At 40.0% G+C, this 26119-nt stretch overlaps 2 protein-coding genes across 2 annotated transcripts in view; one reads left to right on the top strand and one right to left on the bottom strand.

Moving 5' to 3' along the window:
- Positions 1-26119, bottom strand: part of Prkg1 (protein kinase cGMP-dependent 1) — a 1042192-nt gene that overhangs the window by 473237 nt on the left and 542836 nt on the right. The window lies entirely within an intron of this gene.
- Positions 11699-15329, top strand: Cstf2t (cleavage stimulation factor subunit 2 tau variant). The gene has a single exon (XM_028764012.1). It carries the CDS (start codon positions 11762-11764, stop codon positions 13709-13711), a length of 1950 nt encoding a protein of 649 aa, XP_028619845.1. The 5' UTR covers positions 11699-11761; the 3' UTR covers positions 13712-15329.

Genomic DNA, 26119 nt, shown 5'->3' with positions numbered 1-26119 from the left:
GAGAGAGAGAGAGAGAGAGAGAGAGAGAGAGAGAGAGAGAGAGAGAGTCTAAAAACACATTCTTTTGATCATTTCTCTTTCTTTCACACCACCCTCTGTTGTAAATGTGCCTTAGTCCTTGGCTTGAGGGTGACCGTCTCTCCCATGGTGCAGGCCTGTGGCCTCATTTCTCTGCACAGCAAGAGAGAGAGGTATGGCCACCCATATGATAGACGTAGTTTAAGGGTAAGAATTGAAAGCAGCGGTGGATACTGACCTATAAGCTTGAAGTCATTCTTTTCCAGATTCTTGCTAACAGTTGGGGTTATAAATACTGCTTGCTTGTCTTTTTCTTGAGAGATAGATAGTGAGATCTTTGGCCTGCCGATCCCATCCTTTGTGTGTTACATAAACCTGCACACGCCTGACGTGTGCAGGCTGTTTTAGAGTCTACAGAATGCTTCCTCATTTGTCACTCTTGCCTTCAAGTTAGAAAACATTCCATCCATTTTAATACCCTATTTGTAACTAATGCCTTTCCAAACTCCAAACATGAGATTTGCCAGTTTATGTATTTCTTTCTACCAAACAATCACATATTTTAACCGCCATGCATTTCTTTCATTGGAACGCCAGTATCAATGTGAAACAGCTTAAATTAATAGCTGTCTCCGATCTACTTTCCTCTTCTGTGAAATAATTTACAGTTCCTAGGCAGTCTGTTTTTATAAGTAAGCAGCCACCAAAGCTTAGGGAAGAACTCACAACAATGAATTTTCTTGGCAATACAATATATTACCTAAAAACGTGTCAAGTAAATCACCTATTCGAGCGGCAGCCGGTTCCAGTGCCTTGGTATAAAGGACAAAACCAACCTTTGCCAGGGCTTTTCAGGGTCCTGTCATGTGGTCACAGATTTCCCAGTTTCTCCCCATTGGTTTTATGTTGTATTTTCATTTTCAGACAAACACAGAGGCAGCTGACAAGGCAAGAAATGCTGGGAAATTTGGCTGCTAGTGAAATTTAAAAGAATCTTTCCTTGGGGAGAAAAACCTCACATTTAGTATTATTTTAAAAAAAAAAAGCAAGCTAGGCTTTTTTCAGGACTTCACAATTTCCTTTAGTGGGACTGCACACAGGCATTTGCCAGCTCTTCCCAGATCAGATCTACCTTTTACTGATCATCTAACCTCGGGCAAATCCACCTATGTGTGGCTGAGCTCGTCCATCTGTCAAGAAGTCCTCATAGTGATTATGTAACAAGCACTTAGCCCACCCTTCACATTGCTGATCTAGTGAGAATCATTTGGTTTCACATCTTTCACATCCAAGGAAGGATATAAACCAGCACACAGAGCCTATGTTCACAAGATAGGTGTGTAATGAAACTCCTAGGTACTGTATTAAAATCCTAGTTTTCCAAATATTATTTCAACTAAGCCTTAAAAATTTATAATGATTTACCATATAAATGTTGATAGGGTTCAGAACACACCACCCCAAGATATAGCACACTGGCACAAAAAAGAAAAAAATTAAAAACTAGCAGAAGCAGTAAAAATCACTTTTCCGGAGCCCCAGTGTTCCTCCTTCAATAAATCATACACTTGTGGCCATCCTGCATCATCTGCCTCCAGTGCTGCAAACAGAGGCATGCTCAACCAGAGTCAGCATCCTTATGTTTGTTCGATGTTGTATTTGAGACATGGTCTTACTCTGTAATAGAGTCTGGTCTTGAACTCCTAATCCTTCTGCATTAAATTAAGAGTCCTCACAAGTCCTCTGTTTAGGTGGTGGGAAGCACCAGATACCATCAGACTTGCACGGGCTGAGAGTGGGAAAGCTATCAGTGACCACCAGGACCTCTGACACTGGATTACCAGCATGACAAAGAAGAGTCACAGTGCTTCACTGAATGATCAAGAAATTCCTTTCATTTTCACTTGAGCAAGAGTCAGCAGAGACATGGCAGGGCCATTTTCCTTTTCTATATAGCTCTAAGGAATTCAAACAAGTCACAGTTCTGTTTAGAAACTGCTCATATCTTGTCTTCTGTGTCTTGACGGAACGTAAACTCTGCACAGGCACAGCTGTTTCTCTGCTCCAAACTTGAACCCGCACATTAAAAATCCTCCATGAAAATTCGAGAGAAAATTAAACAGACGATTCTAGTGAACGTCACATTTCGGCTCACATTTAAGCTCCCATATTAGAAGCCGTCCAGTGACTTCGTTCCACACAGCACATGCACTGTGAGTAGTCAGATGTGCTGAAGAACTGTGGTATTCTAAAGTTTTCTCTGGCTCCCACGGAAATGCTTCAAATCGGTTTTCCTAGGGATGGGGGTGCAAGCTGCCCCCTGCCTCCGCCTCAGCCGCTCCATCTGCAGACACCTGCTCTCAGGAGGATTCCTTGGAACCTGGCCTCTCTCTGGAAGGCTCGATGGTGACAATGAATAGCTGCAACAATTACCCCTTCCTGGGACCTTGGCCGCAGATTGCAAGCCACTAAATAGGCAGAGGAGATTTTGCACTTCTGTTTTTATCCTCCCTGCAGGCACCAACTTCTCTTCTGTGGACTCCTCCGGGCTTTGGGCTGACACACAGGGTTCCATTTTAAGATCTAACAAAAGACTGAGCCCAGGAGGAATAGGTCATTTGCACTTCCTGGTTTCCCTGCAGGCTCTTGCTTTGTTTCCTGGAGCCTGGAGGGAGTTGCCAAACACCTGGAGGCCAGGGAGAAGAAGTTCTCCCGATTGTCCTGCCAGATGAGAAAGTAGATACAGATTTCAACCTAAATGTCAGCAGCAGACTGTGCAGAAGACGACAATCAGAAAGTCGGAGTCACTGTTTATTGTTGTGTCATTAAACTGCTGAGACAGAGTTATCAATCTTTTTATATGACAGATGGAAGCATTTGGAGTTTTAAAAATGCATACTCAACTTCAAGAAAGTCATCCGTTATATATACACAGTGTGTGTTTCCTGAAGATCATGAATTATGAAGTAAGCATTTCTTTTGAAAATCTTTTATGTATACAGGTGCTTTGCCTTCATGTTTGGAGTTACAGATGTTTGTCCACTACAGTTACTTTTGGACTCCATAGTTCACAGTGATTCAGTCTTTACTAATGCCGCTGCACAATAACCAAATTTATTGAAAATCTGAATTTGGTAAATGGGACAGCTCTGAATCCTAACCAGGTCCTGCCCCGGACCTCTCTGTGACCCCACAGATAAGGGACATTAATTCCCAGCACTTCAGGTTGATCTCTCCTGCACCAGTAGAGTTGGGGGCCAGTTCCACTTCACCCCAGAACTCACTTCCCTTTGCTGTACTGAACTAATGGGTAAACCTGGTTTGCCATAGGAGAAATCCTGGCACTTAAGTTCTCCCGCAGAGAACTGACTCAACAAAGGAGAGAAAGCAGAGAGCTAGATCTTAGCACAAAAGAGCCTATATAAATGTGAAAAATTAATAAATAAATAAGGTGTGAAGGAGGGCAATTTTTTTGCTTTTTTTTTTTTTTTTGGTTTTTCGAGACAGGGTTTCTCTGTGTAGCCCTGGCTGTCCTGGAACTCACTCTGTAGACCAGGCTGGCCTCGAACTCAGAAATCTGCCTGCCTCTGCCTCTCAAGTGCTGGGATTAAAGGCGTGCGCCACCACTGCCCGGTGAAGGAGGGCAATATAAACATATAAACACCTACATACATATTTACACATAGACATATTTACATACAGAAACATAAACATATACACACATATTTATACACAGAAAGACATGCATACACACATGCACACACACATATGCACACATACACCCACAGATTGGGAGAGGGGAATGAAATCCTGAAAAAAACAGTTCTTTATTTTCTTGGAGGTATCAATATCATTGGCTACTATGCCTTATTTGTGAGCTCTCCCAATTACATGTTTGAAGACCTGGTGACTTCTGTGACTATGTCTCATGTTAGGGCCTAGTGATACTACGTGAGATTAAATGAGCCCTTAAGCACCAAGAGCCAATCTAATTTGCTGAATATCTTCATGAGAAGGCAGATGTTCTAGGGCTGTCTACGCAGAAGCAAGGCCAGGTGAGGCTACTGTGAGGGCAGCTGCAGGAGAAAGAAAGGCTGCCAGCATTTTCATATTATGCAAGAAAACATTTCTCTTCTTTGAGCCAACCAGTTTGTGGTACGTTATCACAGCATCCCTACCAGACTGGTCTCTCCGTCATGACAGGTCACAGGAGAGTATTAAGATAACCCCCAATGTTGCTCCTTTCTCTAACTGCAGTTGGTCTCTGGACCTGCACCACAGAGCACTAGCTATGACATTCTCTTATACACTACATTTTACATTCTAATTCTCGGGAGTCTAGAATATGACAAATTTAAACTGGCACTCCTGAAGTAATGTTGTTTGGGGAGCATTCAACTGTGATAAGGAGTTCAAAATATGTCCTGTCACACTGTTGTTTTGTTGGCGATGTTTTTAATCCTGACCCCTAACTGATTCAGGAAGACCACTTTCCCATAACTCGGAATCACAATAGGTTGATCCTAAGGCTCCCATTGCCTCAGAAGTGAAATATGACACAAATTTATGAAGAGAACTGTAATTTAGATACTTCTTTGAAGTTGGGTATTTGACTATTCTGCTCACAGAGAAGAATAAAAGTTGAAAAGATCCATGAATTGTTCCTCTTAAATACGTTATCTTTATTCAGCTCCAAATTCGGGACTTGGATGTTTCCATACTTATGAGGCTACTTGCTTTCTCTGTGTTCCCTCAGGTGACAGCTCTAAGCAAGAGTGGCGGAGTTCTGCTTCTTGTCCCATTAGTTCCACCTTCCCATGGTTGAATATCTGGGCTTGTCTGGCAGTGCCTTCTCAAAAGGAATCATCTGAATGACAACTTAAACATGGCCCTGCACTCAAATAGGAGCTAGACCAAGGCAGTGTTAGCAGAGTGCATTCCATCCATCGTAAAAGTTCACACAAGCCCATTTAATAAAAATGACAATGATAGCTAACCAAATATCTGAAGAGAACACCTCATGGTTCACTAAAAGAACATAAACACTGCTATGATTAGTAAAACTCTCACTGAAGTATCCTATGGGATTAAGCCTGAAAATGATCCATACTAAGCTACAAATGTGCATATTTGAACAATGTTACTTGTTTTAGAGTTTAGAGTTGACTCTTTACAAGTTTAAAATAATATGATCTAACAACAAACCATTGGCTTATCACATCCAGTCCTTTCAGTGACAAGAACAATGTACTTCTCAAAATAACATCAGAGTAAGGTTTGTACCTCTTTCCACTTGAAATTCTGCTTTGCATACTACCATTATATGGAAATGCAGATTAATAAAACAGTATGAGAAATGATAAAATACAGCTTATGTCTTCTGCATAATCTATATCTAACATGAGTAATAGTATTTTCATTTGAAAGATGCCAATGCAGGAGTAATGAGAATTAATTCATCCAAATGTATGGTTTCTTGACAACCTAAGTCTAAGGCTCAAGCCTGAAGTCTAACCCACTTCATCCTATTCTCTGCTAACATCGTTTGCTTGGGAGAGACTGAAGACCTAGATACAATTACAGATGATGTCAGTAAGTTGGCAGCTGATTCTGATCCAGGGCTTTGTTGTCCTTGTGCCTCACGTTCTTAGCCTGTCAATAGACTGGCTATATACCATTTGGCTCCATCTAAACTTGTAGTTGTGCAGTGGTATCCTTTCAGAGCCTCAAATTTACATAATATTTTCTTGCCAACCACAGTGAATCATAAGTAAGTGGAATTTACTATTTACTTCCCTCTATGTTCTTTACATATTAAATGTATTACAAATATGGGGGAAATATGCCTCAGAAAAGCTTAATTTGGGATCTGAGAAATCCAGGCTCTTTCATAGAAATGAATTTATTATCTATGTGGCTGCATGCTTTTAAAAGTCTTTATTTGAAGTTTTATATTGGCTTTATCAATTGAAAATAAGAAAACATCTTTCTCAACTGATTCAGTCTTTGTATGTACAGTCCATCTGTTGCCGTAGCGCTGACTGTCATGTCAAAATTGCAATTAGTAACACTCAGAGCTAATCAGGAAAAAGGCCAATGGAGGCTGCGTCCAGACCTCAGTAACCCGTGACTACGAGGCTAATTGAGCAATAGGAAGCTTAATTTCAAGAGACCAGGTAACTCTAGCTTTCCTTTTACTGTGTATAATGTGGACCATTCACTGAATAGAATGATCATTTTCAAACTTGATTTCTTGTTTCAAGTGGCACGTGTAAAACTCATTGGCACCTCTATACCTAACTCCAATCAGCTATAAAGCAGGATGCTATGGCTGCCTAACTTAAAGACACTTCTAGTACAAGGCCGCCAGACGCATACTATTGCTTTTTAGTAGAAAAGACATTGAGGTGAGGATTGAAGAATGAGAACTTAAATGTGGTGAAATGAATGTAAGAACTGGGAAAAGAAGGAATCATGAGTACAGGGGCAAATGGGCAGAAGTCAGGGGGTAAAAAACACAGACTGCACACAATGAAAACTGAAGTGAGCAGGCCAGCCAGAGAAAAGCACACAAAGTGATGAGGGGTGAGTAGTAAAAATGAAGCTACATTCTACAGTATGTTAAAGGTAGGAAGGCTAGATGCCACACTTAGGTGAAAAGGATTGAAAAGCTCTGCTGGAAGCTAACGCAACATGATTGGCTTTTATGAGCCTATGCAATCAGGAGGTAGAAAGAAGCCTACTGACTTTACTATTGAAAAGATATAAAAATTCATAGAGAAGTTTGAGATCCCCCCCCCCATCTGAATTAAGGTTAGCAAGTTCACAGTCCTAGGTTCCAGGAACTAGCTGGCCACCCAAAGAAAGAACTAGCCAGGGGGCAGGTCAGCTAGGTTGTTCCAACAAAGAATAGCAGAACTAATAATGCAGGTTGGCTAAGTTACTCTAGGAAGTAGCTGACCACAAGAAAATGGTCAGGTTAAGGTCACATTCCTGAATAAAATGTGTACAGGATGTTTCCCACTCCCCACCCTGGTTTATGACCAGCTAAATAATGAGTTAAGAATTTTCTACTATTTTTATGATGTGGGTTGGGACTTTCCACTGTTCCCTCTTGGTTTCCCCCTTCACCCCCCTGGTTTGTGGTTTTCTCCTTTAAATACCCCTTGCTCCCAAGCCTCGGGGTCGACGCTCCTCTTGTGAGTCTAGCCTCAGCCGGCTGATATCCCGAAATAAAGCCTTTTGCAGTTTGCAGCAAGTTCTGTCTTTTGCGTGATTCTGGGTGGCCATAATCTCCTGTGGCTTGAGTGGGGGTCTCCCCTATCACAGGGACTTTCATTTCACAACTGTTTTCATGACTTTAATTGTCAGGACTGCTATACTATGTCCCATCCCATGATCACCAGGCATCTTAGCTTGCTTCTGGGTCATAAAAAACACCAAATCCCAATGTCCTATCTTGGCCAAGTACAGCTGATATCTGAATCGCTTTTGTTCCATTTGTCTACAATAGATTGTGAACCATCCCTCAATAACATTTCTACCAGGAAGCCTTCTTTAGGAATATAGATCTTTCTGGATTACTTTATTCCATTTCTAGATACTTCACGGCGTATCTAATTCTTTTTTTTTTTAAAGATTTATTTATTTATTATATATGAATACACTGTAGCTGTCTTCAGACACCTCACAATAGGGCATCAGATCTCATTACAGATGGTTGTGAGCCACCATGTGGTTGCTGGGATTTGAACTCAGGACCTCTGGAAGTGCAGTCAGTGCTCTTAACCACTGAGCCATCTCTCCAGCCCCGCGTATCTAATTCTTAAAGATAGTATCCTGGAGGAATTATCATCTACCCAAGAATAAGACAATAGGCATCCTGGCAGCAGGCAGTTACAAGTGGGACTGTGCTATTTAATGTCACTGGTTTCTTTCTAGGTTAAATGGCTTGTTAGTTCTCAAACTCTAATGACATTTTAAATCATCCATTCAAATAACGAAGTAATAGGAACTCCATAGATTAAGCTTCCCCTCAGGGTCTGAGGCTACACAGGTGAACAAAACAAAACAACAAAAACAAAACAAACAAACCCAAATAAACAAAATGCCTCATCTATACATGTTAACATATCATCTATATATTTATAGTATGATTCTCTCCTTGAAGTGGAACAGTTCTCCATCTATGACCTTCATTAAATTACCTTTACACCTCAGCAAACAGATATCTGTGTTTCTTATATGAGAAGCGTGGAAAACCTTCATTTTTTGAGTTTTTTTTTTTTTTCTGATGAGGCTGATATAACAGTACACAAAATTCATGCGGAGAATTTGTTCTAACAAATTGATTTTCACACTGCTGTACTGACAGTGTTTGGAAAGATATTTATGGAATAAGAAATATGAGGCAGATGGTCAAGGGATAAAAAGACCTACATATTTCCTTGAGTGATGTTATAGATGCAAAGTCACAATTCTACTAAGAGGCAAAAGAATTACTATTAACAAAAACGTCCAGATGAGGATCTACTTGCATCCAAGGGAAAACAGAATTATTTTTAACCTACTGGTAGGGGGAGGGACTAGAAAAAACTTTGTGGAGTGTTTTGCTTATTCCTTAAGAGACCAAGACAAATAAAAAATGTCCCTGGGGATAGAGCTGAGATTATAATTTAGTAGTAAACTTGAGGTCCTCAAGTCAATTCTCAACATGCAGGGTTAAATGTACCTGACATTTTTCAAAATATCTTAAGAATGTCTAGATTTGATCTACTTAATCTATAGTGATTTCTTTTAAAGTGTATTTTATGTTTTGAGGATCTCACAGAATATCTGGGACTAGCTTGGAACTAGATACGTAGACCAAGCTGTATTTGGACGAGTCTCAAATACTGACATTAAAGATGTGAGCCACCATACTCAGCTTATGGTGAATTTTTTTATTTAATGTTTTAATACGTTTTATAGACTCACAAAGACTACAGTGTTTACAATTTTGTGTAAAATTTGATTTCTGAAAACAGCTAAAAGGAGAGGGGAGATCTGACAGGAACCCTGGGTTTGCCTGTAACTCAGTACATAGCCCATACTATCCCTGAGCTCAAAATGAACCTCAGCCTGCCTTTGACTTCCATGTGCTTGTCATTCCACGCTTGTGGGACCACCCCTGCTGTAAATACCATGTTTTCCAAATCTGTCAGAGATCTAGGTGATTTTGTTGGTCAGTCTTGTTTGCTGAGAACATGTATGTCTTTAGTTAAGGCATTTAGTTTTTAGTTTGACTGGTAGATGCCCAAAGTAATTCAGACTAAGAGTTTAAACACCATTTCTACAAGAGACTAAGTTGGTAGTCTTTAACAGAGATAAGTGTTAAAGTGTTGAGGGTCTGTGTGACCATCACTAGCTTGGAACTAGGAATAGAGAGCGGGATGCCCCAAAAGTATCTCAAGTGCTGGGATTAAAGGTGAGCTGCCACGCCCAGTTAATGGTGAATGTTTTATTTAATGTTCTAATACCTTTAAGTATCCCATAGGCCCCACATGTTGCTTTGTTTCTTTGCTTTATTATTGTGTTTTTCTTTGACAATCAGTCAGGTAAAGACAAGGCTTGAGGTGCTTGCCTCTAATCCCAGCATACACTGGGAGAAGGAGAAGGACTGCCAATTTGATGACAGTTTGAACTACAAATCCAGTGAATTTCAGGTCACCTTGACTGTAGAGGGGTCCTGTGTTAAAACAACAAAACTAACTTTAGTACACCTGATATCTTAATTTATTGAATTAATTGAAAACTGAATGTAAAAATATACCATATACAGTTTTTTCAAAACACAAGCCATAGCCGGGTATAGTGGCCCACTCCTTTACATCCAGCACTTAGAAGGCAGAGGCAGGTTGATCTCTGAGTTCAAAGCCAGCCTGATCTACAGACTAAATTCTAGGGCAGCCAGGGCTACAAAGAAAAAACCCAAACAAAAAAAAAAAAAAAAAAAAAAAAACAAAAACAAAACCAAGAACAAAACAAAATATAAGCCATGATATTTTTGGATTTTTTTTTCCAAGTTAGAACTATGAATATTATATATTGGTCATAAAAAGGCAGTATTCAAAGTATAAAACTGGCAATAATTTTGTTTTATATATTTGTGCTTAGTCTTCAAAATCCTGAATGCATTTTATGTATACAGAGCACATAAGTTACAATACTAAACTTTAACTGGTAATGCTTGTTTTAGTCATAATTATTAACATTGTATCAGAGAACAGTACTCCATGCCCAATTAACTAAGGGCTTTTCACTAGTCTAAGTCTACACTGATTTAATTGTGCTGGAATTAATTTTAAAAATAAGAAACTTTAATATTCAACTTCTAAAACCTAGAGTAGGAGACATTGCTCAGTGGGTAAAGCACTGTCCCTATGAGTTTGATCCCAGGGTAGAAGGAGAGAGCCAGCTCCTACAAATAATCCTAAGAGCTATATAATCCACAACTGTAAAAGTCACACACACACACACACACACACACACACACACACACACACTAAATATAAATGTAATTGTTTTAAAAAGTTATGTAGCCCTGGTTGGCCTGGAACTCAATATGTAGTTCAGGCTGGCTTTGAATTCAATCCATTTCTCTCTCTCTCTCTCTCTCTCTCTCTCTCTCTCTGTCTCTCCACCCATCCCTCTCTCCCATGTATGTACGTATGTATGTACGTACGTACACACACACACACACACACACACACACACACATCTTAGCTGGGTGTGGTGTTGAGTCCCAGTACTTGGAAAGCAGAAGCAGAGGATCTCTGGGAGTTGGAGGCCAGCCTGAGCTCCAGGATAGTCAGGACTACATAGAGACCTTGTCTCTAAATAAATAAATACATAAATGAATAAATAAATAAATCACAACTACCTATATGTATACAGTAAAAGTTAAATCGATTAATCCATACTCTGCAGTCATACTTTTTAGTTAATTCCACTTCAGCATTAATGTCAAATTACGAAGGGGAGGGAGGAATGATCACAGCAACAACCTGCACACACAGAAGACACCAGGAGGATACCTAGTAACAATTTAAATAAGGCATAGCTTGAGGGTGGGACTGCAGCTGACAAAAGCGTTATTTTATCTTTGCGAGAATTTTTTTTTAATGCTTTTAAGGTATTTTAAAGGACAAATATCAACATTTTTAACCTCATAATCTTGAATATAATTTTAAATATTTCTAATATGCTATACTAAACGAAAGCAGTTGTGAAAACACATGTATCAGAAATTAAAACATTAAGCTTTAAATCAGCTTCCGGTTGGCGGTTTCCCGCCGGTGGAATGTAATGAAAACCGCCCTCTCGGTAAGGAGAGGCTGACGCTGCTGGTTACCACAGTGAAGTCCGATCGGCCATTTTTAATGAGGTCATTCCTAATGCATCCTGCGATCACAGGAAACGGGGGCGGGACGCCGGGGAAACTCGACCAATAGGATCATGGAAAGGAATTCTGCTGTCAGTAACTAGGAGAGGACAACAGAGCTCACAGCCTGGGGCGGAAGGCGATAGATAAATTAGTCCGGTCTCAGGAAGCAGTTTCTGCGGCCTAGCGGAACTACAGATTTCTAACAGAAACGTTTCTGTCCGGAGTTTGGTATCTGCTTCCGTTACTGAGCGGAAGTGTGGTTCGCCAGAGGACGACCCTTGGACGAATTTACTCTCCGCTATACGCTCGGCAGGCATCATGTCGAGTTTGGCGGTCAGAGACCCAGCCATGGATCGATCACTGCGTTCGGTGTTCGTGGGGAACATTCCGTATGAGGCGACGGAGGAGCAGTTAAAGGACATTTTCTCAGAGGTTGGTTCTGTTGTCAGTTTCCGTCTCGTCTACGATAGAGAGACTGGAAAGCCCAAGGGTTATGGCTTCTGCGAGTACCAAGACCAGGAAACTGCTCTTAGTGCCATGCGGAACCTCAATGGGCGAGAATTTAGTGGGAGAGCGCTCCGGGTGGACAATGCTGCCAGTGAAAAGAACAAGGAGGAGTTAAAGAGCTTAGGCCCGGCAGCCCCCATCATCGACTCACCCTATGGGGACCCTATTGATCCAGAAGATGCTCCAGAATCGATTACTAGAGCAGTCGCCAGCCTGCCCCCAGAGCAGATGTTTGAGCTGATGAAGCAAATGAAGTTGTGTGTCCAAAACAGTCACCAGGAAGCTCGAAACATGCTACTTCAGAACCCACAATTGGCGTATGCTCTGCTGCAGGCACAAGTGGTGATGAGAATCATGGACCCAGAGATTGCACTGAAAATTTTGCATCGTAAGATACATGTCACACCACTGATCCCAGGCAAATCTCAGCCTGTCTCTGGGCCTGGCCCTGGTGGGCCTGGACCTAGTGGGCCCGGGGGGCCTGGAGGCCCTGGCCCTGGCCCTGCTCCTGGCCTCTGCCCGGGACCTAACGTTATGCTGAACCAGCAGAATCCTGCCCCTCAGCCTCAGCATTTGCCACGAAGACCTGTGAAGGACATTCCTCCTCTGATGCAGACCTCTATCCAGGGAGGAATTCCAGCTCCGGGGCCAATACCGGCTGCAGTTCCTGGACCTGGACCTGGACCTGGTTCCTTAACTCCAGGAGGAGCAATGCAGCCACAAGTTGGCATGCCAGTGGTTGGTCCAGTGCCCTTAGAGCGAGGACAGATGCAGATATCAGATCCTAGACCTCCAATACCTCGTGGACCCATGCCTTCTGGTGGCATACCTCCTCGAGGACTACTGGGAGATGCTCCAAATGACCCACGTGGAGGGACTTTGCTCTCAGTGACTGGAGAAGTAGAGCCCAGAGGTTATATGGGACCACCCCATCAGGGTCCCCCAATGCATCATGGTCATGACAACCGTGGCCCTGCCGCACATGATATGAGAGGAGGACCATTAGCAGCAGATCCCAGAATGCTAATTGGAGAGCCCAGAGGTCCCATGATAGACCAAAGAGGTCTGCCTATGGATGGTAGAGGAGGTAGAGAATCTCGAGGGATGGAGACTCGGCCCATGGAAACGGAGGTCTTGGAGCCTCGAGGAATGGAGAGAAGAATGGAGACCTGTGCCATGGAAACCAGAGGGATGGAAGCAAGAGGCATGGATGCAAGAGGACTAGAGCTGAGGGGCCCTGGCCCTAGTTCCAGAGGTCCAATGACTGGTGGAATCCAGGGTCCTGGCCCCATTAATATGGGGGCAGGTGGCCCTCAGGGACCTAGACAGGTTCCAAACATTGCTGGAGTGGGAAATCCTGGAGGTGCCATGCAGGGGGCAGGTATACAAGGAGCAGGAATGCAGGGAGCAGGTATGCAGGGAGCAGGCATGCAGGGAGCAGGCATGCAAGGAGGGATGCAGGGAGCGGGCATGCAAGGAGGGATGCAGGGAGGAGGTATGCAAGGAGGAATGCAGGGAGCAGGCATGCAAGGAGGGATGCAGGGAGCAGGCATGCAAGGAGCCAGTAAGCAAGGTGGAGGCCAGCCTAGCAGTTTTAGCCCTGGGCAAAGCCAGGTAACTCCCCAAGATCAAGAAAAAGCAGCTTTGATCATGCAGGTTCTTCAGCTGACTGCAGATCAGATTGCCATGCTGCCTCCTGAGCAAAGGCAGAGTATTTTGATTTTAAAGGAACAAATCCAGAAATCCACTGGTGCGTCTTGAATGGTTTTCAACTAAGAAGTACTTCGTTATTCCTTCAAAGTTTATTCTGTGGCATGAAGTGGTGCAAAAGGCTGTCTTCTGTGTTCGCACACTTTAACCATTTAAGGTCTCCTTCTCTCTAGACCTTAATCTTATTTCTAGTCCTGTCGCTTTCTGCTTTCCTTTTATTTTCTGATTGGGGGTAGGGGGTGGAGGGAGTGGGCATGTTCACTTTGTCACTATTACTCTACTAAGTACCCTGAAAATGTCTACGTCATACCAAATAAGGCCATGAGGAAGATGCAGGAATAATAACATGTCTGCACTTTGTTAACCACGTTCTAAAAATACTGAGTAAACGGGGAACTACAGAAAAGTTGAAAGTGGCTTGTTACAGTGTTGATATACTAAGATAGCTTAAAGTGTTTTGGTTGTATATTGAACTGAATGACAGAATGTTAAGATACATGTTTTGGAAAACTAAAATACTGTATTTTGGAGGCAGTAGAGTACTGTAGTAATGCTAATATTTAGTTATTTTGGAATTATTTTTGAAATATTGGAGCTAACAGTCTGTGGTGTAGATTTTTTTTTAAATATCATTATCTGTAAAAAGATAATTTTCATTTATCTGACTTTTTTGAGACCATTAATATTTTTGCCTGGTCCCAACTGTGGTGATTTTGCAGGATAGTTGTAGTGTCAGCTGAATTATATAAAGCCTTTTCTGGGAATACTCAAGTGATCTCCTAATACATTTCTCTAAAAATTCTTAAGCCCCAAGTCTGATTGTAAGTAGATTTTTCATACCATCTAAAAGAATCAGACATGGGGGTTGGACTTTCTTGAGTAATGAAGGTTTTTGTTTTGTTTTGTTATTCCTTCAAATAAAGCTCCCAGGTTCTTGATAAACCACTATCCATACACAGATGGAATCCATTTGGTCAGCAGGAATCAGAAGTTAAAAAATCTTAGTCTTTGCATTTTGACGTGTCATACAGTTTGATAACCTTCACAGACTACTTTCCTGTCATCACCTTACTAGAACCGAGGCCCAGGGGGACTGACAACTCTGCTCAGCTAACTTAATATTTCTTACAACTCACAAAAGCCTTTTGGTCATAACATGTTCCTATGAGATGTGCTTTAAAATAAAGCAGTATGGAACTTAATACATTTTCATTAGCGCTACCATATTATTTTTTGACCATGGCACCTAGATACCATGTTATACCTAGTGTGCAGAAATAAGCACGAGCTAGCCATTTGACCAAGTGACATTCCTCTGTAGGAAAATAAATACCCAGCTACAGAGAGGAGAATAGCCTTAGGGAGAGAGCTGAGCCAAGGGATGTTTTTCCCCTTGCAAAGTTAGAGCATTTTAAGTGTACAGAGTCTTCATTCCTAGGCTAGTTTCCATCGATTTAGCTTTTTGTGTGAGTGTTAAACTTCCTGTGGTTTCCTCTGCCTCTCCTATGCTGAAGTGGGTTTGTGTTGTGTACCTTTGTGCTAGTTCTGGCTGATTCCAGTTGCTTGCTTTCGAAATTGCAGTTGTTAGCCCCAAACTTCTTAAAGTCTTTGTTATAAGAAAATCTCTGCATTGTTTAATGAAAATTAAATAAAAAGGTTGTATAATTAAGGTATTTTGTATGTTTAATCTTATTTAATACATTGGGAAATAACTTTTTAAGAGATACATGCATACATACGTAGAAAAAAGTGAAACTAAGGAAACTGGTGGAAATACCTTTAATTATTGTATATGTAGTTCAACAGCTGGAATACTGCAAAGACACTGCTGTCCATTGTGATACCTCCCACAGCAGACATGGTATGTCCTTTGGAATACTGTGTTCCAGGTTTCCTAAGCACTGACAGCATGTGCCTTACTCATTTCACTATACACTATAGTAAAACAGATGGAAGGGTAAAACATCCAGTTTTAGTTTGAAAAAAAAAATTCTCCATTAAGAAAAGTTTATCCTCAAAGATACTTAGATTCATCACAAAACAAATTATAACAGCTCTTTGCATTAAGATACAAATTAGAAGAAAAGCACCTGTAATCTCCAAAGGGAGAATAAGGAAGGACTTGAGGGTCATCCTTGGCTATGAAGGGAGTTGTGGCCACCCAGGGTATTACCAAAATAGTTTCTCATTTCTAATTAAGTACTTATAGATTCTGGTATTGATACAGAAAATAAAGGGCCTTGATTTATTTATAGGAGACTAATTCACACTATATCTGGTACACAAATTTGTTCACAATGTCACTGAAGGTGATGAAATATACTGAATACAAACCTTTAGAGTTTCTTACTCTCAGGTAGTACATGCTTTGGGGAATTACATCATGATTGAATTTCACTAAATATCTTCACAATAGCCTTTTCCCTCCCCTGTTACTGATGATTAGTGCACAACTGTGATTTTCTAGAGCTTGTAAATTCGTATGTAAGGTACACACTGAGTAGATCTGTTGAAGGTGAGCTAATCTAAACGAGATCGTTACGTGACTGGAACTGTAGTGGTAGAAAACATTTTTGAAAATGGATCACAACTCCCAAAGCTTGGTTACTCATACTGTGATGGGACATTAAGAAAGCGTGCAGAACCTCATTTCCTGTGCTGTGTCAGGCTTTTCTCTTAGGTCTAATGATGTCTTAGGACAATCATGAGCAGTCATCTACTGTGACAGGGAAACTGAATTAGCAGTCACATCTGAGACCTCACAAAGAATGTTGGCCCCTCAGCTAATCTGAACAGACTTCTCCAGTTGAAACATGTTACTCTTACCAGGGTATTACCAAAAATGCCAAGAAGTGATTTATATTGAGGAACTTATTAATATGTTAAAGCTATAGATACAATTAATATCAATAAATGCTATTTAAGTATATAGTATTGATGTATAGTATTTTTAAATGCTTAAATCTAGTGATAAGATCTTGTTATTCTTTTGTGTACATTTATACACTCTGAAATGCTTACTGGTTTGAAACTTACTTTTTGAGAAAAGGTCACAATATCAAAAAGTAAAAAACACACCAGGTACTTTGTAAGTAGTATGATATGAGAACCCAAGTAGTTACCAGCTACATAGGAAAATATTTCGTAATAACTGACTTAAGGCCTGAAGGTAAGTAAAATATTCAGTAGGTGGAGTAAAATATACTAAACCTTTGACTACAAATACTTTTATGATTCAGTATGTATAATATAATAGGCATTTGGAATGAACTTCAGATTATCAAAAAAATTGATTCCCTCCCCCCCACCCCCAATCTGCAAGGTTAATGATTTGTGGCCAGCCTCAGTAGAATATAGACACAGAGTAATGAAAACAGTTTCTTCCTAACCATTGTGCCTCTCTTACTTAATTAGCTGTTTTAGCCAGAATTCTGTCATTACATGAAAAATCTATAAAAGTGCATGAACCATTTCACACACACGTCCTCCCTCATACCTCTTCACCTTACTGCCTGCAGTTAATGTGAAGCGACTTATACCAATTTCAGAATCCTTTTACGAGCTTGTGGGCATTAATGAGAAGGTTTCAAATTAATCTTCCTCAGAAAAAAATTAATTTGCAATAACTCAGTTTTCAATTCCCTTCATCTTAAAGCATTAGCTGTAATAGAACTTGAAATATGTATCAATTTAAAATATAGCACACCTGAGTTAATGTGATGGGGCTTTATTGGCTTTGCGTCGTAGTGTTAATACGCATTCATAAAATAATTCTTTATAGTCTAGGTATCACACATTCTCACATGTTAGATCAATAGAGTAGCATACAGCATGACTACAAATATTAGCAGGTAGAAACAAAATAAATTGCCCATTAGAATTTACTTTAAGCCTGTACCTAACATGATTTCATTTTTAGTCAGTGACGAGAGAAAAAGGGCTCCATCCTGTCTTCTTGTTTTCAGCAACAAGAGAAAAATGTGTTAGTGTAATTCCTAGGATAGTTACTAAGTTTATTACCAAAATCTTGTCTTTCAAAATCCTCAGGCAAGAACTATTGAATTGGTAGCCTGCCGGCTAATTGAACCTGCACACAGGTTTCCCTTGACTAGCTCAGTTTTCTCAAAACTTGTTATTTCGAATGTATATGTTTTTTGTTTTTCCAGTCTTGTCACAGATCGACCTCTTTGAGTTATAAGGAGTTATAAAGCTGCCAATCGATCCCTGTAATACTTGGGACTTAAAACTGTATTCTTTTGAGGAAATACGTGGCTATTAGGGTCCATTGGATTCATTAGTGTCTAGTTTGACCTTTATGAAGTAAGAGAACTTGTTTGGCAAGTGGCTTGTCAAGGTTATTTCAGTAAAAACAACCAACAAAATAGCCCAAAACAAACCAAAATGACAACAAAGACTAAACATTTATTAATATTATAGATTTTCTATATTGGACAAAGAAAGTCCCATAATGCCTGCCCGATTAATACATGTTGTTCTCACAAACCTTTTGAACCTTTAATAGATTTTATTCCAAATACCTGTATCTTGTTAAAAAAATATTTTCTTACATTTATCTGTGTGTGTCCCTGCACATCACTGAAATTCTACACAAAACATCTTAAATAGTCTTTTCCATTTCCTTGCTCTATTTTTTATCTCATGTCTTTGCTTTTTGTCACAATGTGTGTGTGTGTGTGTGTGCGTGTGTGTGTGTGTGAACATATGGAAGTCAGAGGACAATCTGTGGGAGTTGTTTCCTCTTCTTCCATGTGGAATCCAGGGATCGAACTCAGGCAGGCAACCTTGGTGGCTAGTGCCTTTACCTACTGAGCCATGTCACTGGCCCACTTCCTTTCTTTTTGCTTTGTCAAGAGTAGTTACCTTCTCTGAACACCACTTAAATATTTGGTAGGATTGAGCTGTATTCTGCCATCCTTTACAGAGCATATTGATCTATGTATATATGAAACTTGATGACTGGCATTCATGAGGTACTCATTATTCCTGCGTTACAGTTATATCAACTGTGTTTGTCCCCAAATAGCTATTAATTTTATTTATTACTATAATATGCAGATGTGAAGCTGAGCTGTGGTGGTACACACCTTTAATCTCAACTTTGGGGAGGTGGAGACAGGCATATCTCTAAGTTCAAGGCCAGCCTGATCTACAGAGCAAGTTCAAAGAACCTGCCTCGAAACACACACACACACACACACACACACACACACACACTATAGGTATGTTGAATAAGTATTGACATAAAAGGTTATTTCTATGAAAACTATGGAACAGTTAAGAAAGATCTTAAATTTTAAATCTTAGATCTTAAATCTTTCTTAACTGTTCAATTCTTCCAGGGGCAGGATCACTTTTTAAATACTTTAGCAGAGTGAGATAGCACATGCCTTTAATCCTAGCACTCTGGAGGCAGGAGTAGGCAGATAGATCTGTGAGTTGGAGGCTAGCTTGGTCTACATAGAGAGGTTTAGGACAGTCAGAGCTCCGTCTCAAAACAAAACAAATCCAAAAAAATTGCTTTAAACATATCTGGGTAAGTGGTTGAATCTATCTGTCCCTCATTTCAATTGAGAGGAAGTTTGAATTTTTAACAAATCATGTCATACCTTCAGTTGTCTCAGGAATTTTTCAGATAATGAAGGGAAAACCCCCTCAGGAAAATTTTAGGCTTCGTACTGTTAATCATCAATCCTCCATCTCCACAGGGATTACCCAGGAAAGACAGCAGCTTGTCACCTTTCTGGCCTCCCTCCCTCCTGCTCTCCCTGGGGTTAAATGCTCAAGCAAATGGGATGTGTTTTAATCTCTCCCTCATTAAAGTGGTCCTTGAACGAGCAGCATGGGTATCATCTGGGAGCATGTGGGAAACAAGAATCTTGCCTTTCATCCCAGACCTGCTGAGTCAGAATTTACATTTTAACAAAGTCTCCAGGGACCTATAGCCAAAAGTTTCCTTGGCAAAACACTGCCTAAAAGAAATTCTAAAATGATAAAATTGAAAACAACGTGCCTTAAAGACTACTATTATGAGAAATAGGAGGATGTTTTAAATTAACCAGTAACACAGAAACTCAAATTGGGAGGGAAAAATCCCTACCCAGTCTGAAGACTATATACAGGGAACACTTCAGCTAGAAGCCATATTGAACAAGTAAGCACATGACCAGAAATCCTGTTTGTTTATGATAATCATGTGCACTCTGGCCCTGATGAAAAACCCAACATAAAATGCCTCAGCTGATGTTGTTTTGGGAAGACACTTGAGTGTATTTAGCCAACGTATGTGACCCTTTCATTTTTCTCTTGAGCAGAGGGGAAGTTACGTAAAGATTATGGAAATAATACACTTATATTTTATTACATATTATCACCTGAAACATTGTACATGAAAAATTGTTATAGCCATGTTGTGCCTCCTTGGGATGGATGATATCTTTCATAAAATTATGTTATAATATCTTAAGTTTTCTTCACTCCAGCAAGTCTTACTGCTAAGATAAACTACCGACAAAAAAACTGACTTTGTCTTACCATGTGACATTCCTCTTCCTGGGAGCCAGGAATATTTCCTAAGAATTTTTCTCATACCTTATCCTCTAGGCAGTGGGAGGATTTGTAAAACTGTAAGGTCATTTTGCTTACTAGTCAGTGAGAATCAACCCATGACAGAAGGCAATCACCAAGTGCCATAAGTATTCTGAAGTCACAAAAGGAGAGGGCCAATACAACTTGAACCATCTGAGGATCTGCCTAGTATCTGATATAATCTCTAAACTCTATGCTGCAATTTGTGCCTTTTAAGGTAGCCTTTGAGTCTTATATAATTAAAGGTATAAACCAATCAAACTAACATTTGAAAAATTAATCAAATTAGAGTTTTGGCTTTTCTCAAGGAAAGGTTTGCATGGAGTTTAAGTGGTTAAGCTTAAAACCTTTCCAGAAAATAATTTAAATTCAAAGCAACATCTAGGTGTTTGTAGTGCTTTGAATAGGAATGGCCCCCATAGACTCACTTATATCAATGCATACCTACAGGGCATGGCACTATTAGGAGCTGTGGCCTTGTTGGGGGAAATGTGTCACCGGGGAGTGGGCTTTGAGGTCTTATAAGCCCACTTATAAGTCATCTTGAGATCTTATAAGTCTGGCCAGTGTGTCTCAGTCGCTTGCTACTGTCTGTGGATCAGGATGTGTAACTCAGCTCTTTCTCTAGCACCATATCTACCTACATGCTGCCATGTGTCTTACCTTGATGATACTGGGCCAAACTTCTGAAACTATAAGCCAGCCCCCATTAAATGTTTTCCTTTTTAAAGAGTTGTTATGATCATGGTGTCTCTTCACAGTAAGAGAAAATCTAACTAAGCCAGCGCTGATGTCAAAGCCTCTTTGGGAGGCTGTGAAATGACCTGGGAACATGAGACTCACCTCTGCTCATAAATGCTCAAACTGTTTGCATTCCAGAACTAATCTTGGGCTTAAAGGTAGCTTCCTAGGGGCTGCAGGTGAGCTAGGTAGATGACCTCCTATCTGTTTAGCCAATAAAAGAAGGAGCCAGATTAGATTAGATTGCCAAAGTTAGGAGGCTAAGCACAGCAAAAAGTCAGAAGCCAGTTGAAACCAGTCAGCTTGGAGAGGAGTTTGAACCAGAACAGCTGAAGTCTCAGAAGCTGAAAACATTCTAGGCCTAGGTAAGATTGTACAGAGGCTAGAAGCTTTGAGGACTAGGTCTAGGTTAGCAGACAAAGGCAGTATACTTCTAAGACGACAGTTACATCAGGCATATAAAAGTTATTTTTATATCTATGTGCATGTTTTTTCACTTCTTTTGGGTAAAAACCAGGAATGGAATTATTACATCATGTAAGAACTCCATAGTAAACTTTAGATGAACTGTCAAACTGTTTTTTTTATAGTGTTTTTTTTTTTTTTTTTTTTTTTTTGTGGAGGGGGCCAGGGAGAGGGTGGTGAGATGACAAGTTCTCTCTAGGTAATCCTGGTAGTCCTGGAACTCCTGTGTAGACTATGCTGGCCTTGAACTCACAGAGATCTGTCTACCTCTGCTTGAGTGCTGGGATTAAATTTCTATTTCTACTCATTGTGATTCACTTACTACAAATAGAACAATCAAATGAAGTAACCTTTTCTTAATTTTAGCATTTTTATTATAGGTAAGCAGATAATGAGATGGCAAGGTCTTTAACATATGAAAGAAATTATTTCTGTCATGATTTAAGAACTGACCTGAAGTAGGAATTAAGGTGCAGTACTAGAAGGAAGGGTTTTCAGTGACTTTTTTTCAAATGCTTTTAGAAAGGGCAGGGAATTGTTTTCATGGCTTATAGCTGCACAGACATTGGTTGGTGTTGAAGGGAACTAGAAGTGCGTTTTCAGGGAAGACATATAATGTTACATAGTGAGCTTGGTCTCCATCTGCATTCAAATTGTGCCTCTAGCACACAGTACTTACATGACTCATTTCAATGCCTTATTTCGATTCTGCACACTAGGGTAATTACCACCCACTGTAGTTGCGATGACTGTTTGAGAACACTTTAAACCATGCCTGTGTATAATATGCTGTCACTGTGAGGTATGTGATAGGGTTTGTTATTATTCCTAACAACACACACACACACACACACACACACACACACACACACACACACACAGAGTGTGGATTTAGAAGGCATGGAAGCAACATGAATTTAAGCCAGGCCTCTTTGCTTCTCTAGATATTAAAAGATAACCATCTATAGACATAGAAAACTATCAGCACAATTATTTCCACCTCAAAAGTAAACAAGGATGACAAAAGCAAAAGAAAACAACAACAACAACAACAAACACTCTAGGGGCTTCCTCCTTAAAGGGTAAAAAAGAGCACTTGTAAGAGTTGTAAAAAGGAGCTTTTTAAAAAACAAAACAAAACAAAAACCAACCAACCAACCAACCAAACAAACAAACAAAAAAACACAGAGAAGGTTCCAGGGTATTTTAAACCGAAATGTCTGTGTAGGAACAAAGTTGTGAGGCATAGGAACAAAGCCAGCAACAAAGCCAGCAACTCACTGTACCCCTTGACTTACACAGTAAAGCCGTTTTCTGTACAAAAAGAAATGTAAGAGTTAACAAGGGGTAAAGCAATCTGATAGAGAAAACTCCTCTGGCAGCCGGCTCTGACCTAAGACGTTCCAAGCTCTTGCAATCTTGCTTTGGACAAACTAATAGAAATAGAATCAGGATTTGATCTCGCTTGAGCTATCGTGACTTATTTATTTCTCTGCCTTCGAGCCTCACCCCACAATAGAAGACAGATTTCCAGAAATATGCTTCTTTTTGTCCAAGGCACACTTTAATAACCCTATAACAAAATTGGAGAAAGTGTTTGCGTTTATTATAATATTGTTTATAGAATGCATCTGTCTTAAATGCTTTCGTTATGAGTGCAGTGTGACATTTACTCACCTCTCCCTGCTTTCCCTGTAGAATGACATATATGTCTTTTGAATAAATGGATCAAAACGTTATGGCTCAGTTAACCTTCCTTTAGTGGTTTGTAGTTCACACATACCTAGCTATGTTTCCGAAGTGGACTTAAGGAAACAGTCCTACAAATTTACATGCAGAGGAAAAAGGTGTTTATAAAATATTTACAGGCTCAAGTGAAGACTTTTAAAGTAATATAAATCATGTATTTATGCCTTTTTATAAATGGAAACTCAAAGCTACAATGATTCTGAGTTACATTAAAACCCAGATACCATCTATTTAGTAGAATTTCAGCTTTATTTAGGATCTCTTAATAAGTATACTTTAACAATAACAGCATTAATTTAATATATAAATTTCATTCTTATAAGAAGACATGTAAAGCATTTCTCCCTAAATTTTACTTATAAATTTTTTACTTATAAAGACAGCAAAGAAGATATGTTTTCAATTTTAAACATGTCATGATATAGCTAATTTAAATGTAATATTACACATCTATGCCTATGCCTTGACAGCACTAACTATATGAAGTTAGTGATAGTTCAACCTGTTAGTAGTAAACATTAGGACCTAAATTTTTGCCTGGCATGGTGGTGTACACCTTTATATCCCAGTACTCAGGAAGCAGAGGCAGGCAGACAAAGTGAGTTCAAGGACAACCAGGACTATTCAGAAATTCTGTCTTGAAAAAGACCAATAACCCAACCAAATCAAACAAACTATTAAGAATAAACAAATTGATAAAAATATTCAAATTTAATTAACAAAATAGTGCCACACACACCAGATATAGTATCTAGCATAGTACATAGCACAGATATTGAAGATAGAAGTTGTTTTATGCCACCACTGCCCGGCACATGCCTTTAATCCCAGCACTTGGGAGGCGGAGGCAGGCGGATTTCTGAGTTCGAGGCCAGCCTGGTCTACAGAGTGAGTTCCAGGACAGCCAGGGCTGTACAGGGAAACCCTGTCTCGAAAAACAAAGAAAAAACAAAACAAAACTAAATAATTTTAGGTAGTTATTTAAAATCATAGACAGGGGCTGTAGAGATGGCTCAGTGGTTAGGAACACATATTGCTCTTGCAGAGAACTTGTTTGGTTCACAGCAATAAACAACATCGATTCACAGCAATAAGTAATATCAGGTGGCTCACAACTGCCAGAGAACTGTAACTCCAGCGCTTTACGATTTGGCATCTTCTCTGACAGCCTCTCTGAAGGTGTCTACACTCATGAGCACATACCCACACACAGACACGCATGTATACACATAATAAAAACTGATAAAGATAAATCATTTTTAAAAGTCTTAGATTGCCCAGCATTCCATCACTAATTGGGATAGCAACAATATTAAAACTGGTGGTCAGTTCCCACATCCCACATACTTGCTAAATAACACATCACCTCCATTAGATTTTTAAATGATGTGTAACACATAGAAAGCAAAAAGTAGAGGTACAACTAGCTCATTTTATTCCTTTTTTCATCTAGCAGTTACCTAATGATCACCACATAACATACTCAGTCACCTGAGTACTCAGAAAACCCATAATGAATCCTGCCTCCCACTGACTGTACGTTTATCCAACGCTTGCTTCATCCTGTGTGCTCCAAGCACATATATGACAGAGAAGCAGGAAGGAAACTATTTGTGGGGAGAAAAAAGAGCATAAAGGTCAGGAGAGATATAGAAAGGTGACCATGGTGGAGCAGTGAATATAAGCAAGTTACAATCATGTACAGATACAACAATGTCATAATTTATACAGGCAGCACACAAAGAACTTAATTTAAAGCCAGTAATTTTTGTGCCTGCATTGCTGGCACAGGCCTTTAATCTTGGCACTCAGGAGGCAGATGCAGGCGGATCTATGAGTTCAAACCCAGCCAGGTTTACAGACAACTGGGGCTACACAGAGAAACCCTGTCTCGACACATTCCTCTCCAAAAATGCCAGTAATTTTGAAAAAGTTATGAAGAAATAAAAAGAAAGACACTCCTTAGGAATTGTACTTGCAAGTCAACCTCTTTTGTGTAGAGAGTATTGACTTGGAATTGCACATGAAATGTTAGTATTAACAAGATCAGATTCTCAGCTGGGCCACAGCAACAAGTTCATAACTGTTGTGAAAAGTGAAGAAAGAAGGAGACTTAAATATCAGAGCTCTGCCCTCACCCTTATATTTCTAAACAAGGACAAAATACCTGGGCTCCTGCCATGTGCTTGGCATATTTACAAATTTTTCTATAAATGAACACAAAACAAAAACACAACGGAAGAATTAAGAAGCAGTTTCAATAATTGACCAAGACAGTCCCAAAAGACTTTGGCTGTCAACTTGATACACCTGGAAGTAGAAACTTCCATTGAAGAGTTGCTTCCATCAGATAGTCCTGTGGCTATTTCCGTGAGGCATTTTTGATGCTGATTAACTAGGATTGCCCAGCCCTTAGCCTAGCTCTAGGCAGGTGGACCTGCTCTGATAAGGAATGCAGCTGAACAAGTCTGGGGGCAAGCTTGTGGCATCCTATTCCTGTGCGGAACTTTGGATTTAAGCTTCTGCTGTGAGTTCTTCTCTCGATTCCATCACTGATAGATTGTATCCTGTAAGATGAAACAAATACTCCGCCCAAAGCTGCTTTTGGTCATCGTGTTTATCACAGCAATAGAAAGCAAGCTAGGACACCCCAGTACAGTATACCTCAAGATGATGCCAGCTGTTCATCCTAAGATCCCTGTCTAGATGTGGAACTTCCAGCCCCTGTATTCTTCAACCTCGCCAGACACTTGTATTTGCCCTTTCTGGGGCTTCAGGGTCAAGTGCCTAAAGTTTGAATCAGCTGCCTTGAAATAAGATACTTATCTATGGCAGGTTCTTCTTTTCTAGGGAATGTAAAATAAACAGAACAATGAAATCAATGGTGCGCTTCCTCCC

This window comes from Grammomys surdaster, unplaced genomic scaffold (assembly GCF_004785775.1).
Source record: "Grammomys surdaster isolate TR1022 unplaced genomic scaffold, NIH_TR_1.0 141, whole genome shotgun sequence".
Taxonomy (NCBI): domain Eukaryota; kingdom Metazoa; phylum Chordata; class Mammalia; order Rodentia; family Muridae; genus Grammomys; species Grammomys surdaster.
This window is presented reverse-complemented; position numbering and strand designations above follow the sequence as displayed.

Bases quoted from the DNA above. Each gene is read 5' to 3' on its own strand.
- Cstf2t (XM_028764012.1), top strand. From the start codon at position 11,762: ATGTCGAGTTTGGCGGTCAGAGACCCAGCCATGGATCGATCACTGCGT.